The 15,265-nt window shown below is 39.2% G+C and overlaps 1 protein-coding gene across 3 annotated transcripts in view; it reads right to left on the reverse strand.

The window, feature by feature from the left end:
- The window catches only part of TRIP12 (thyroid hormone receptor interactor 12), an 84,424-nt gene that overhangs the window by 36,321 nt on the left and 32,838 nt on the right, over positions 1-15,265 (reverse strand). For 2 of the 3 annotated variants that reach the window (XM_086468642.1, XM_086468641.1), the window contains exons 3-5: positions 10,327-11,126; positions 1,931-2,036; positions 543-679 (exon numbers count right to left, since the gene is read on the reverse strand). In XM_086468642.1, coding sequence (XP_086324768.1) covers positions 543-679; positions 1,931-2,036; positions 10,327-11,126 — 1,043 coding nt within the window. Of the gene's footprint in view, positions 1-542; positions 680-1,930; positions 2,037-10,326; positions 11,127-12,067; positions 12,194-15,265 lie in introns of all 3 variants that reach the window. The other variant, XM_086468643.1, reaches the window with a different exon arrangement.

Raw genomic sequence — 15,265 nt, forward strand, 5'->3', positions numbered from 1 at the left:
ACTGCTGGAAAGCTCCTTTGAACTCACTGCTGATTATGACCAGATGATAAAATTAAGTACCATTCAATAGGACTGAGCAAGTAAGAATAAACTTGGTTACAAATTTCTCCAGTACAGACACACTTGCAATTTCAACAGAAAATTTGTAGAATATTTATGAGTAGTTACAAAAGAGCTTTCACAGGTAAATGCATGCCTTATGCATTCTGAACAGTTTAGTGTCTCTTCAGTTGGCTGTAGAGTAATTTATGCAGCATCAGCTGAAGTCACATTTTAAAAAAAAAAAATTGGATTCCTGAAAACTAAAGTCTACTTTATTGTACATAGTTTGGAGACTACAAAAAAGTGTAACGGACACATGTACCAGATATCCAAGAGATCAGATTCAAAAGTAAAGGTCCCTCTCACTCAAAAACCTTCCAAAATTATCTACCAGAAGTAGTAGCTCTCTCCAGAACATGATCCATCTAATTATTTTTAAATGCAAAGTAGTCTATATCAGCAACTATACTAAAAATGCTTCGGTTGGAATTTTGTCTTACCTGCAGCACCCTGGGGAGCCTCGTCTGTACGTGCAGCTGAAGAGTTAACTCCATCCTGGTTGTTGTCAGGATCAGCCATCTTTTCCTGTCGGCGAGCTTCAGCTGCTCCTCTTTTGCCCAGGCCAGAGCCTCGCCGACTAAAGATTCAAAAAACCAGAGTTCCAGATCTTACGAACTAAGACAAGAGATTTACTCCTGTGAGACTACTCAAAACCACATAACATTTATATACACCGCTACCACAAAGTTGCACAAACAGATTCATGTAAGATCCAGTCTTCACAAAATTATCCAACTCCTACACTCTCCTTGACACACACCATGGTCATGAATTTTTTTTATACCAATGCACTACAACTGGGTCCTTAGATTATATCCTTCAAGACAAGACAGTCTACTAAAACACAATAGTCAAAATAAGCAATATTAAAGTGACTATTAGTTACAAATCACATACAGAGAAGCGAGTTCAAATCATGCAAGAAGTTCAATGACAGTAACTATCTTTAAAGGAAGTTCTAAACTACTGAAAGCACGAAGAGAACTCTGATATTCAACGTGGTTTTCAGTGCGAGAAGGTGGAGGACATGAGCCTTTTTAAATTTGCTTTTTTAAACACTACTGTCAACACCACTACAAATATATATATATACACACACCTACAAAGTAAACAGTCAAATTCAAATGCAGACTTGACAACAGAATCAGACTTCACAATGTGTTTTTTATGGCATGGAAGATGGAAAACAAGTTGTGTTGGAACTACTAAATGTAGTTTAGGTGTAAGAAAAAATAAAGCTTGCTAAGGCTTCTTAAGTCTAGCTTCAGAACATATGCAACTACAAAATTTTTTGCATCGCAGGACACACTCTCCCTTCCCATTTAAACTAGCAGCTGTTTAAAACTACTAATTCAGGACTACTTTCCCCCTGCATCAGAAAGTATATTAAGTACTTCGGTATTTGCAGTATTGTTCAGATGCAGCTGCTGACAAGCTGAGTCAGCTTAACAACGTAAACTATTAAAGCAAGACTCCTGTGTGGTACCATGAAGTCTGATTTTTCTAAAGTCATCTATTCTATTATTCATGATGTACAGTAGGTTTAGAACTCTCTCTCTCTTGTGTTTGGTGATACTGGCTTTGGGTGTTTCTTTCCCTCCACCCCACAGCTGAGGGACTTATGAAGGTCTGATGGTGACCAATTCTATGCACTATCCATGACACTGGTGTACAGAGTAACCTAGCAGGCCTGAAAAGATACAGCTACTTCTACAACAGCTGTTCTACAACAGCAAAGAAAGAGATAGGCAAGGCCTGTTTTCATACATGAAAAGGACATTAAAATCAATCCACTGAAGCAATCTTGTTTCATTATCTTAAGTTTTACCTGGTGCTAGCACAGGAGCCCGTGGTCTTCTGCCGTGTGCTCCGCCGCAAACTGGGGAGCTCAGCAGGTGGTGATTCACTGCGCTTCTTTGTAGATTTTCTTAGACCTATGTAATATGTAAGGAATAGAGAGTAAATCAGTCTTGAAATACACAGCAGTTCTAGAAAGAAATGAAACTGCTGTGTACAGGAAATTTCTGTGTAGAAGCTGTTCTGCCCCAATAAGCCCACACTGGCTTTTAGTCACCTTACACTGAACTGCTACACCAGTAAAAAAAAAAAAAAAGAGGTTGATACTGCTTTTACTCATTATTTTGAGTTAAGTAATACTGAACTCCAAGTTGTTACCTGGACACCTTTTCCTAACCTACACACTACAGTTATAGAAGAGCTTTCAAGTCCTTCTCGTGCTAAACAGACACCACATTACAGGATAAGTTTATTACTTTCACATGTTGAAGTTCGAAACACTAAGCACCTCTGAGTAAATCTGTGCAGCATAAACACCTTCACTAGCTGAATCATAATTTTTAGTCACTTTTATTCATGTTAGTATGGCTTAAGAGCAACTGCTTTAAATCAAAATCATGCTCCCCTCCAGGAGTCAAGCATTGCCAGTGTTGAGATCTGTCATATGTATTATTTGTGTTCTTGTTTCAACCACATCCCTTCAACCCCTATCACTGTCACAAGGTCTTCCTTGAGGCAAATAACCAAGCATATCTTCATAGCTTTGGAAAAGGAGTTCTCAAGTTCTTAGTTTAGAAGTATTTGTACTGTTGAAGAAGACTGACCCAACTGATACTAATTTACCCTAGATTACGAATCCATTGTTCCAATGACACATCCCACCTCAGAACCAAGGAAAACTTAAACACACAATAACCCCATGCAACACAACATTCTCAGATGACAAGCAAGCTTACTATGAGGCTGAAATATCCCACAACAGTTTCCAAACCAGAAGGCTGATAATTAAAGTGTCAAAACCTAAAAATCCTTGTCAAGCCCCTTTCAGTCCCTCTGCCTCTAAAATAAATAAAAAATTACAACCTTCAAAACATTCAATTTGACATACTATTGCTAGAACAGATGTAAATAATTTTGAAAAGATTAGAAAGTTAGATCACTACTCCCTCTTCTGGCAACAAAGCAGAAATAAAACATGAATTCAAGTGTCCAAGGCTTTTGAGCACAGTACTTATCAAACTTGCTCCTGTTTATTTCCTTAATCCTAAAGCTTTCTAAGAACACCGAGTTATAGTACCAAGGGACAAAATGATAACTATGCAGCTTCTGACTGGATATTTAACAAAAAAGGGAAAGTGATCTGAACAGCTATTACTGACCTGGTCAGTAGTCTGTCTTTTCAAACACAATGCAGTTAAGTTTCCATGCAGATGAAAGTTAACCTGATATTCATGTATTTACCACACACTTGGCTTACTAATTCAAGAAATTTGGCAACCTTAAGAAAACAATAAGGTTCTGTACTTAGCAGCCACCAAGGACTGAACTGAAGCAGGCCAGCCACTTGAATTTTCAGATTGTCTGTACATACAGAACAAAATAAGTAATTTTTTCAAATACTAAAAAAGCAGTAGCATTTTTACTACATACGCTTTCAAAAAAAAATTTAAGTTGAAATTGGTACAACAGAGATATACAATGACCCCAATCCTATCCACATACAGTAAGACACTAGCAGGAGCAATGGGGTAAGAAGAGGAATGCGTTATAAAGTAGATACACAAGACAAGAACCAGCTTGAAACAGTCGTATCAGGATCCCATGCCATAGCCATCTAAAACTCTCAAGTACTAGAAATGCACAGATACAACAAAAATCCCCTTATAGCTGGTTATATTTTTACAACAGAAAATGCATGCTTTAACTGGTGCTAGGTATAGCACCATATTACTCCACAGATAAAATGTGTTTACCACTCTGAATTCATGTTGCATATACAGAAGAGTAGGCTACTCTATACCTTTAACAGTATAGTGAAATTCTTGGTGAGATGTACTTTTGCTTTACATTTAGAAGAGTAAGTCACCCTGTTACAATAGAATTCATTGGTAAACTATGTAAATACATTCATTCTTTATGTCAGCGCACCACTTACTACTACCAATCTGTGAGTATTTATTTTCAAGTAGTCAGTGCTAAGCATTAAGTAACTTCATATCAACTCAGTAATAGGCTACCAATGAGACATCAGACATCCACTGTAAGTGACATTAAGATTGACTTAACTTGTATCAAAATAGAATTTCTGCTAAGAGCAAAGTTTTCACAAAACAGCAGAGCTAGCTTAACAGCTTACTGTCGTTTAACAGTATGGTACACTCACTCATGTGTTACTGTCCCCAAACCAATCCCAAGATGCACAAAGTGCATGCCTTATACACACTTTCGTGTTCCATTAGTGTTCTGAAAGTTCAGTGAGCTTAACACAGGTCAGACGAGCACAGACACCATAAAGCAGCAGGGCAATGAAGCTGTGAAATGGGCTGTCTTTTTCCATAAGAGGCATTAAATTGGCTGAGCCATGTCCTTAAACTGAATTACCATTAACTCAGTAAGAGGGTTTTAGAGAATGTAGTTACCCAGTTACCGTCCAGTGGATGAGCTGCAGAATACATCACAGCCTGAGCATCCAGAAGAGTCGAGCTCGTTTTCTCCTGCTGCTCAGGAAGAATGTTCTACTTCTCAGATCTTTCTGCATGTTTCTCTTTTCCCAAGTCTTTACTTCTCTACCTCTGATGTATCTACCAGGCACACACAAGCTTCTACCTCCCTCTATTAATTCCAAACGCTAAAAAGAAAGCAAAGAAAGACTTCTCAGAGCTTGCTCCCTCCCTGCTGTTCACTGTCACTCCCTGACCTTAGAAGTTTGTTGTTTAAGAAGGCTTCTTAAGTCAATCTTACCACCTGCACCTTTTGCAAATCCTTTCAGTCTTCACAACACCATAAGCTCAGGACCGCTAATTTCTTCAGCATAGGACTGAACCTTCTTCATTTCACTTGCACTGGCATCAAGACTTGATCTCCCTGTTAACAGACTGCCAGCATGGCCTCCCAACTGAGAGTCAGTCCTGTATCTATAGGTGTTGCAGGAGGTTAACAGCCCCAAGCCTTCACTGGTAAATAGGGCACAACCAGCATTCAGAGAGATATCCTGTGATGGCCTGACAAAGGAAAGCACCAGTCACACTGCCATAAACAGACAGCAAGAGCTTTCAGGGAAATCGGTTTGATGTTCATCTCCCAAAGTCGTTTATTCAGCACTGTTTCTGTAATATACAGAGCTATCAAGAGATCTGTTTCAAAGAGCTAGTATAAGTTATTAACAGAGACAGACTTTCACCAAACCAAAACAAAATGAGCTTTAAGCAGTTCATATTCAGCAACTGCAAAAGCTTCAGAGGTAAACATCAGAATTAAAGCAGAGGCATAGGTTTCCTTATGGCAAACAGATATATTGCTTGTGCCCTGATGTCATCCTACTTCCATGCCAAACACTCATGTTAATGAGACTCAGAAGAAAAATAGACACGAACAGGCTAAACCTGAAACAGCACAGCCTAATAAAAAAAAATCTTAAAAGCATCGTCACATTTAAGTGTGTTTACTGGTCAGCTTTTTTTTAAAAAAGTATTTTGTTACGTAAAAGAAACACATTCCAAATGTAGCTGTACTGCATTCACTTATTTTAAGACTAAGTGCCAAAACAAAGTTAGTCAAACTGTCACAGTCCATAACCTGGAAAGCTCTTTATTTGCAGTTCAGCAAGATAATCAGTAGAGATTTACTTGTTAGGACTGGAAGTTTAAGACTTCAGACTGGCTCCTGTGCTGGGCTGCTCTCCACCCCACGCAATAAATATAGTGTGAAAATAGCTGTGGCAGGGGAAGGAAAGACCTCCTGTCACACTAATACTCCACCACTCCCCTCCCTCAGTACCAACCCAGATATCTCCAGCTCTCAATTATAATCCCACACAGCCCATCACTGAAATTAAACCAAATAACTCCAAGCTAGTCATCTTATTTCCTCAATCCCAAGTCCCCAACCCTAAGGCTCTAACGACCATCATGCAGACAGCACTGTCACCCGCAATCCCAAATAAGCCAATTCAGAGCTATTTCCAGATGCTTTTCTCCCTCACCTCTGCCAAATCCCTTGAAGCCAGGAGTTATACACCATTCACACTCTGTGTTCACTTTCTGTGCATCCCAATAACCTCTCCAGCCCCCTAAACCTAAAATTATGAGGTAGAGGCTTCTCAGTCAGGGACAACAACCCTAAGTTGCTCTGTCAGCACTGTCCCAGCGATCACTGCCACCTTCCTACTTAAGGGCCACAAGACATTACACAAAGGGCAGTAGAGATTTCCCTAATACTGGGGACATAATTAAGCTTGCTTTTATGTTGTTACATAATCAGCAAGACAACCCTATTTACAACATTTTTTAAAAGGCCCTACGAAATATAGGGCTTGAAAGGGATGTGGAAATAGTCAAGTCAAGAAAGCAAAACAAGTAACTTGCTTTTTTTGCTTGTCAAGAAATATTTAGCTACAAAAAGAGAGGTAAAAAAAACTTTAGTCTAGCTTGTTTTTATCCTTCCAACAAATTCTATAGCTGTTATTCTGTGATGTCACTGCTCAGTTGCACAGACTGCTGTGTAGCTGAAGACTCCAAAAGGTCACCTTGGCTGCACTTAACACCTGTTAATCACTCAGTGAAGCCTGGACAAGAAACTTCAGGGTATTCTCCTCGTATATGTGAAAAGTTTCTGCAAAGATGGCAGCCACGTCTCTCCTCATTCGTCTCTTCAGTAAAGTAAGCCAGCTCAGCTCTTCTGGTTTTTCCTTCAAAGATCACAACTACTAATCATAGAATGGCTTAGGTTGGAAGGGACCTTAGAGAATTCTTTTTCCTGAACTGTAATATGCAGAAGTGAGCAGCATCGCATTTATACAGGCATGACTGACCATATGTTAGCCAGAATAACGTTCCCTCTCCTGCCACTTTTCTTCCTAGACCCATTCCCCTCCATTGTTCCTGAAGTTTTTTGCAACTCCTTAGAGATTTAGGTTTGCATGTTTGTTTATCTCCCACTACTTTTATAAGCCCTGTTTCGAACTTCTTCAAACATCTATTTCGTATTATACCCATATACGAGCCTACTGAGTTTTAGCTTTTACTTTCTAAACAGGATTATTATCACTTCTAAACACAGGTTTCCAAGTAGATGAGCATACACCTCAGTAACTTAAGTTAGATCACTGCTTGCCTTACTGCTTTAGAAAGTTTTAGAGGTGTTTGTGTGAAAAATATCACCTACTTCTGGGACCAGTACTATTCAATGTATTCATCAATGACCTGGACGAGGGAACAGTGCACTGTCAGCAAGTTTGCTGCTGACACAGAACTGGAAGGAGTGGGTGACACACCAGAAGGCTGTGCTGGATTCACCCTGGACAGGCTGAAGAGCCGGGCAGGGAGGAATCTAGGGCAAGTGTAGAGTCTTGCATCTGAGAAAGACCCCCCCCCATGTACCAGTATAGATTGGGGACGGAGCTGTTAGGGAGTAGCGTAGGGGAAAAGGACCTGGGGGTCCCGGTGGACAGCAGGATGACCATGAACCAGCAAGGTGCCCTCGTGGCCAAGAAGGCCAACAGCATCCTGGGGTGGATTAGAAGGGGTGTGGTCAGTAGGCCGAGAGAGGTTCTCCTCCCCCTCTGCTCTGCCCTTCTGAGGCCCCATCTGGAATAGTGTGTCCAGTTCTGGGCCCCTCAGTTCAAGAAGGACAGGGAACTGCCTGAACAACTCCAGCGCAGAGCCACCAAGATGACAAAGGGGGTGGAACATCTCCCTTATGGTGAAAGGCTGAGGGAGCTGTGTCTCTTTAGCTTGGAGAAGAGGAGACTGAGGGGTGACCTTACTAATGTTTATAAATACATAAAGGGTGAGTGTCAGGAGGATGGAGCGAGGCTCTTCTCGGTGATGGCCAATGACAGGACAAGGGGCAATGGGCGCAAGCTGGAGCACAGGAGATTCCATAAAGTAAGGAAAAAAACTTTTACACTGTGAGGGTGACAGAGCACTGGAACAGGCTTCCCAGAAAGGGTGTGGAGTCTCCTTCTCTGGAGACATTCAAAACCCGTCTGGACACGTTCCTGTGTGATTGATCTACTCTAGGTGGTCCTGCTCTGGCAGGGGGGTTGGACTAGATGATCTTTCAAGGTCCCTTCCAACCCCTAACATTCTGTGATTCTGCTCCCTTATCCTCTAAGGGTACTAGCGTGCTACAGAAAATAAATTCGAGCTTACCCATTCTTCCTTAAAAACTTACCCTGGAGATTTATTTTCTTAGTATTTTCTTGACACTTCTTAGCATTATCCAAAAAAGCATATTTTGTTAAAATATTTCAAACTTGTATCAATATTTGAGTTAGAAAATAACTGGTCTGTCATACAGCATTGCTCTTTTAAAAAAGGGCTGAGGTAACAATACTATTGATTCCAAGATCACTTCAATCTGTTGCCAAAGAGTTCCAATGCACTATTTGAAAGGCTGAGACTATTTGGACATACCATAGTTCCACACTTTTTTCTATTCTAGGTTGAGTTCTTACTCTTAGTGATATTATATAATAAGGATTGGAGTAAGCTTTGCTGTAGTCTACAGTAAAATAAAGAGGCATTAGACATTTTAGACTTCCTAGTATCACTAGTTAGTACTTTTCCCCTCCCTCAAATTTGGACACCACATACAGAAAGTAACTTGAACCTCTACTGAGTCTAGAAATTTCTCTCACCACGCTTTGTGCCCCTTACCAGTGACTTTTTATGCATACACACACACCCTAGTCCATACCAACTTGGTTTTGTGACATACTTGAATGTCTGTCTTCAACTTATGTTTTTGCAAAAGATGACTTTCAGGTCGTGAAAGAGCTCAAGCTAGTCAAGCTGGCTTTCTCAGTACATTCTTTGTGGAGACAGTTTAGGCTTATATTCTCAATGCTGTTTTTCAAGCCACCCAACAGCCCCACCCCCCTTGCATTGTGCTATCCCACCCTTCCCCTTCTCACTCCTTGCTGAAGTTTTGTAACTTGTCACATAAATTACTCTGTGCCTTCACCTTCCCATCGTTCACTTGTTGGAGGTAAATTCTCTCCTCTCTGTTGCTTTTCCTCATTGCTAAAAATTGCCTGTTACAAGGACAGACTTAGCTAAGAACTTGGTGCTCAGTCCCGTTCTTGCCCGATTCCTACCTACTTCCCCCTCACTTCACCTTGTCGAAATTCAAAGTTTTTACTCGGGAATTCATCACCCAGTAAGTCTTGAACCATGGAGCAGGTAGATAAAACCTTGCTATAAAGAAAGTAACTTCCCTTCCCCAGTGCCATTCTTCATCAATTAGGTTAGGTCATTCCAGAATCAATACTCCAGCCATGCAAGTCACTCAAAACAAGCCTGTTAAGAGTAACTGGATGTATTCCTATATAATCAAAATAGACTTAATTTATTTCACATATTTTCTGCCTTAGTATTAGGTATAGACATGCCCTAGTTGGGACCGGCTATTTGTGATCATCTCTAGGTAAAGGAACAACAGTAAACAAGCTTCAGAATCAAACCTTCCTAAATCAATTTTAAGAGAATACGTGCTGTAAGTAAATTACACAGTACACAAAGACAGCTTAACGCTCAAAAAAATTTGTTCAAGGCAACAGAGCTACAAGCATATCCACACACTAGCAAGCAGGTGCTCTGCTTGAAGACAGCCTGTATTTCTTAGTGACAATGTCCAAGAACAGTACCTGCTATTCAAATTCAGCACCAGAGAGAAGACATATCTTGTAAACACAATTTAAAGGATAAAGTGGACTAACGGCCCAGGCATTAGGTACACTAATTTGAAAAGATTACGGGTCTTAAAGTAACATCAGAAATTCTCACAGTAACTAAAAATTATGAAAGTGGGCTTGAAACAAGAAACCACATATTATCTACTTATTTTCCAGCATTTATCATTCCCACTTCGGTACAGAAAGCTTAAAATGCGAAAAAAATGACAGGAGGAATATAATCAAGACAGTTTTAAAATGAGTAAGTCCCACCACAACATTAAACTATTTTGCATATATTCTATTTTTAAAACTGATTTGTAAGACAGAGAAGCAACTTAAACTTATAGAACACAGGCTGTATTTAAATAACCTGCTTTACCTGTAAATAGTTTCAGTCACAGCTTTTAAAAGCTCACCCTAAAAGTTAATTTCTCTAAGAAGATCCCAAGAAGCCTAAAAACAATAGAAGTATTTGTTTAGAAGACTTTATTTTAAAACATAAGTGCTTATTCTTCCACAAAACAACTTACTTGCTAGCTTAGCCTGCAGTCCTGAAGGTCCAGGTTTTGAAGTCTCTGTCTTGGAAGAGCCTGGTAGAGACAGTTTCGTTTTAGGGAGACTGACTTTTGGGCTGAATCGAGCAGCCCAGTCAAACTTTGAAGAGCCACCTGTTTTACTTGTTTCTTTGTCCCTGCTACTCCTTCTTGGACTGGGGCTGGATGCAGAACGGGAACGTCTAGCCTTATTCTGGTCCTTTCCCTGTTTCACTCTGGCACCCTGAGGAACAGTAGAAGAAGCAGAGGCAACAGCAGAAGAGGAGGAGGATGTGGAAGCAGAAGAAGAAGAATCAGTGATGGTGCTACACCCAGCTTTGGCTGAGGTCACCGATTTTGAAGCCAGCTTGGAGAGTTTTGCTGACTTCTCTTCAGTGCCAGTTGATTCAACTGCTGAACCACTCTTTATACAAGACAGATTCTCTGTCCTTTTCCTTTTCTGACTTCGGGAGCTACCAGCAGCTCCACCCTTTCTGGTGTGAGCCTTGCTTGTTGATGGCAATTGTGTAGGCTTCGGCTGTTCTTGGTCTAAATGTCTTCTCTTAGATTTAGTATGTGGCTTGTTAGTTTCCAAGGAAGTCTCAGGGTGTTGAAGTGCTTTGGGTTTTTTAGCAGAGCTAGGAGAATTGGTCCTCCTGTAATCCGGACTAGCACTGCGTTTAACTCCTCGAGAATTGTCTTTCTTAGGCACTTGCCCCGTTTTTTGCTTTTCTGAAGTACTGACTCTCTCTGGATCTTCTTTTTGTGGTGTTGAAACAGCAGATGAACTACAGCCTCTGTAGAAGTAAGCAGGAACAGCGTTAGTGTTGAACTCAAGAAATCTCACAGATGCAAAAGATTTGCAAAAGAAATGTCAGCATTCTCTAATAATGAAGGAAACCACAGGTAAGAAACCCTGTTGACTACTAAGTTTACATTGAAACAAGAAAAAAACATGCTTGCACAAGAACAGTCATTTTTGCTAGCATGAAAACTAAAATAAATTGCCAAAAAGCATAGTACACTGCTTTTTTAAAGAGAAAGATATGAGGTAACTTGGATAGATTTTACTGTCCGATTTTAATAGATATGTCAAACTAATTAAAAAAGGAAAAAAAATCAAGCCATGAAGCTATTATCTGAACATTTGAGAATGTAAGTTCCACAAGAGAGTAAGGAGTGTTCAGTAATGCATAACTAGTCATAACTGGATTCTAGTTCAAGGAAAGCTCTTATGGAAGGGTAGTTTCTCAATCTCAAAACTGAGGTAATGAATCACACAAAACCAGCAAAATTCTCTTCTACATGATAGAAAACTGTTCCAGTGTGTAAAGAGCAGAAGCATATGAAAAGTAGACAAAGCATGACCGAGATGATTACCCTTGAACACAGCCATACTTTAGATTATTACATGTTTCAATCAAAATTGAACATTGCTCAGAACTCCTTGGGCACTCTTCCCCCAACATGAAGCAGGAGAAAGGCCTTGCAAAGTATTCCAGGACTAGTTATGCAGAAATCGTTTCCTCCCCATCACTGATGGAATGCTCTTAGTTGGTGAATTAGAAAAAAAAACACAAACAGAATATGAAACACCGAAATATATCCACTGAATACAACACCTAGATTATTTAAAATCTATTAGCCATACATTTTATAAGTACTCTGTATAACTAGATATATTATAGACAGTTGTGAAGATAACACTGGTTAACACATGAATATGAAGCGCAATTACCTTTTAGAAAAGTGTCCCTTGGACTGCTCAGAAGGAGTATTAGACTGCACTTTGGGTGTCTTTGAAATAGATTTTCTACTCTCAGGAGGGCTATGTGCCTTATGTTTTGCCTGCCCTAAGTGTGACCTGTCAGCAGAAAGTCAAAACAGAAAGCTATCAGGATTCCAAGATATGATACAAACCTGTAGGTGGAGTAATTTTTTTTTTGGGGACCATTTACAAATATTAGTTTACAGCTTCAAATCTTTCCATATCAACTCTTAACATCAAAGCAATATTTCAAAAGAATCACCTTGTGCAGTTACAAATCACTACCAGTGTAACTGCTCCATAAAGCACATAATTATTTAATCATTTTAAACTAATGAAGTGTCTTCTCACACCTGAGCTGTGCAGATAAAGTCAAGTTTCCCTGGTGCGCAGGATCACTGAATTACTTAAGTATTAAGCTAGCACAATAAGACACAAGACTAGAGCACCTGTCAAAGACCTCTCAGAAACAGTTACATACTCAACCACCTCAAGATTCCATGCATTAAGACCTCATCCAGTTATGACTGTTTACAAGTTTGTCTCTTTGCTCTCCAGTTTAAGAAAATCAAATGCTCGGAATGGGAATGCAACCAGGTCTACTCGGTAGGAAAGCTCAACCGTGACAGTTATTTTCTGGCTGCAGATCCACCAGTTCCAAAGATTGAGAGTTGTCTGGTAACCGCTGAAGTACGGGGAATGAAGAAATGCATGGTACCAATGAAGGCACTCAGATGAGACAGGAAATCTGTGACGTCAGAGAAAGGAATGAGTTTCCCACAGACAAGCTACAAGAGGTCTTCCAAGCAGCTTTCAGCTGCATGCAAAAAATGGTTTATTGTATGAGCTCTGATTGGAGGGCAAAGATCATATACCATAGACACAATTTAAGAGTTAAGTTACACCTTCACATATTCCACATCTATTTTCAAAAACAATCAGAATTACCATCTGTGAGACTCTGAAGAGACAGCTCATCAGCATTTAGAACAGAACAGTATAAATAATTGTTAAGGCAAGAGACATCTCACTTGTATTTGCCTGGAAAAAACACACTTTTGACTCAGCTGTCACCAGGAAAACTCTACTGCTTATATCCTACCTATACAGAAACGCCAAACACCACTAACCTTTATGAAGCCTCAAACTAGTCTCATACTAATGCTAGAAGAAGCAATGTTCCAAGGTTGAAGAACTGCTGACTATACACTTATATGCTATTAATCTAGGCTATCTAGACCTTACAGTTGAGCTACACAAACATCTTTGAATCAGACGGGGGAAGAAGAGAAACAGACTTCAGAAATAAGTGTCTTGATCCAACCCATAACCCCAAATATCAAAAAGTTTAGGCCAAAAGAGTAAGCGGAAGAGGCAGAAGAGTTCCACAAACTTTCAAATAGCTTCTTCCAACCAAATGCCAGAAATCTAGTAGCAAAGACAGAGCCAAGCCTATTATTGACCAAAAAGTTTCAACACAAACTTAAACATAAACCTTAGCAGGAATGAAGTACCAAGTCTAATCACCTAAGTGATAACCACATGATAATTTGCTTAAGCAGTCAAAATGGTAAAACTTCAGTAATATGACTGTTTTTTTTTCTTGATTACTTCAGAAGAAAACAGAGGAAGCAAAGTTCTCATTTAGTCAGTTACTCAAACTGATGAATGTGCCTAGACAGCACATATTCAAAACATTTATCTGTGGCTCATCCTTCCAAGAGCATAACAGTCTGAAAAGATAAAATTAACAGCATCTACTCCATACTCCAGTAATTTGTTTTTACTTCTCATACTGGAAGAAATATTTTTTACTATCAAAAGCAAGTGAAACAAAACAGTTAGATCTTTAGCTCACAATAGCAAACTCCATCAAGGTAAACTCAAAAAATGTTTCACCTAATGCTGAGTGTTTGGGTTTTCCTTTTCCCAACAAAAGATTATGGCATGAAATTTAATTTTCCCCTTGAAATGTTTTTGTTATGGGAGTAACAGAAGTTATTACATAATTTACACTTGGCAGGAACCTCATTTTTTTTAATGTATGCTAAGTGATCAGTGTTCATTTATTTTGAAATATATTTTAAAAGGTTATTTTCCCTTAAAGCTTTTTGTTTTGCTTTAATTAGAACTGGATTCAACTTAGTGCTTTAAGTATTCACAGAACACAAATAATCGAAGATCTTTTAAACTAAAATATAGCTAAAGCAATAAATCAAAACATCAAATACTTAAATCATGCACTGAAAAGTTTTCACTTGTTCCAGGCTTCCCCCTTTCACCTTTGAACCCTTCAGGTTCTTAGTTTTATAAACATAATTTCATACTAATGACCAATTTATGTGGACCAATAAAGCTACAACCATATTCTGGGGATCATTAATATTGTACTGTACAGGCTATTTGCATGTGCTTTATTTTCTTTATCCATCAAACTATCAGTTGAAATAACACATGGCCAGAGGAGAACAGTTACACTAGAAATGTAAACAAATAGGGAGTCAAAACTGATGAGGATTTTTTAAAATTTATTTTTAAAGACCTACCATGCTCTCACTTCTCATTCTTTGAGTTTCATCATTCACCTTGCATGTGTTGCAAAGAGAAGGTACACAAGACAACAGCAACTGTACACGAGCAGCATGTCAGTTAAGAGGAGTGTGACATTAACCCCCCCTTCTCCAAGATTTATACAATGGCAAGCAGATTGATGATGAGAAACTGCAGGATTAAGTTAAAAGAACTTTAACCACACACCAACTAACAAGTATCATTGTTCCAATTTATATTAAAGGTTGTAACAGCTTGATTAAGGTCTCGTAGAAGTTAACTTACAAACAAGGGTAGTTAGAACAGTCTGATGAGCTAGAAACAAAAAGAGTAATGTTTGTAGAACTAAGTGCTATACAGTAAAGGTATACAGGCAGCTGGAAGATGGATTCCTGTTAAACATTTTAAGATACCTGTAGTTTTGCCCATCATTCAAGGCTTTTAACTCATAACTTACCCAGTTACAAGCTCTTTATTCTTGTCAATTAACGTATCACTCTGAAGCTTCATTTAAACAAGTATTCCAGCAACACGTATTTTGACAGGCCAAATTCCTCGTTAATGATGAAAAATGACAAGGTAAGTATTTATGAGCTTGTGCTTCTCCATTTCCATCCA

The sequence above is a fragment of the Leptosomus discolor genome, chromosome 7 (assembly GCF_034619465.1).
Source record: "Leptosomus discolor isolate bLepDis1 chromosome 7, bLepDis1.hap2, whole genome shotgun sequence".
In the NCBI taxonomy this organism is placed as follows: Eukaryota; Metazoa; Chordata; class Aves; order Leptosomiformes; family Leptosomidae; genus Leptosomus; species Leptosomus discolor.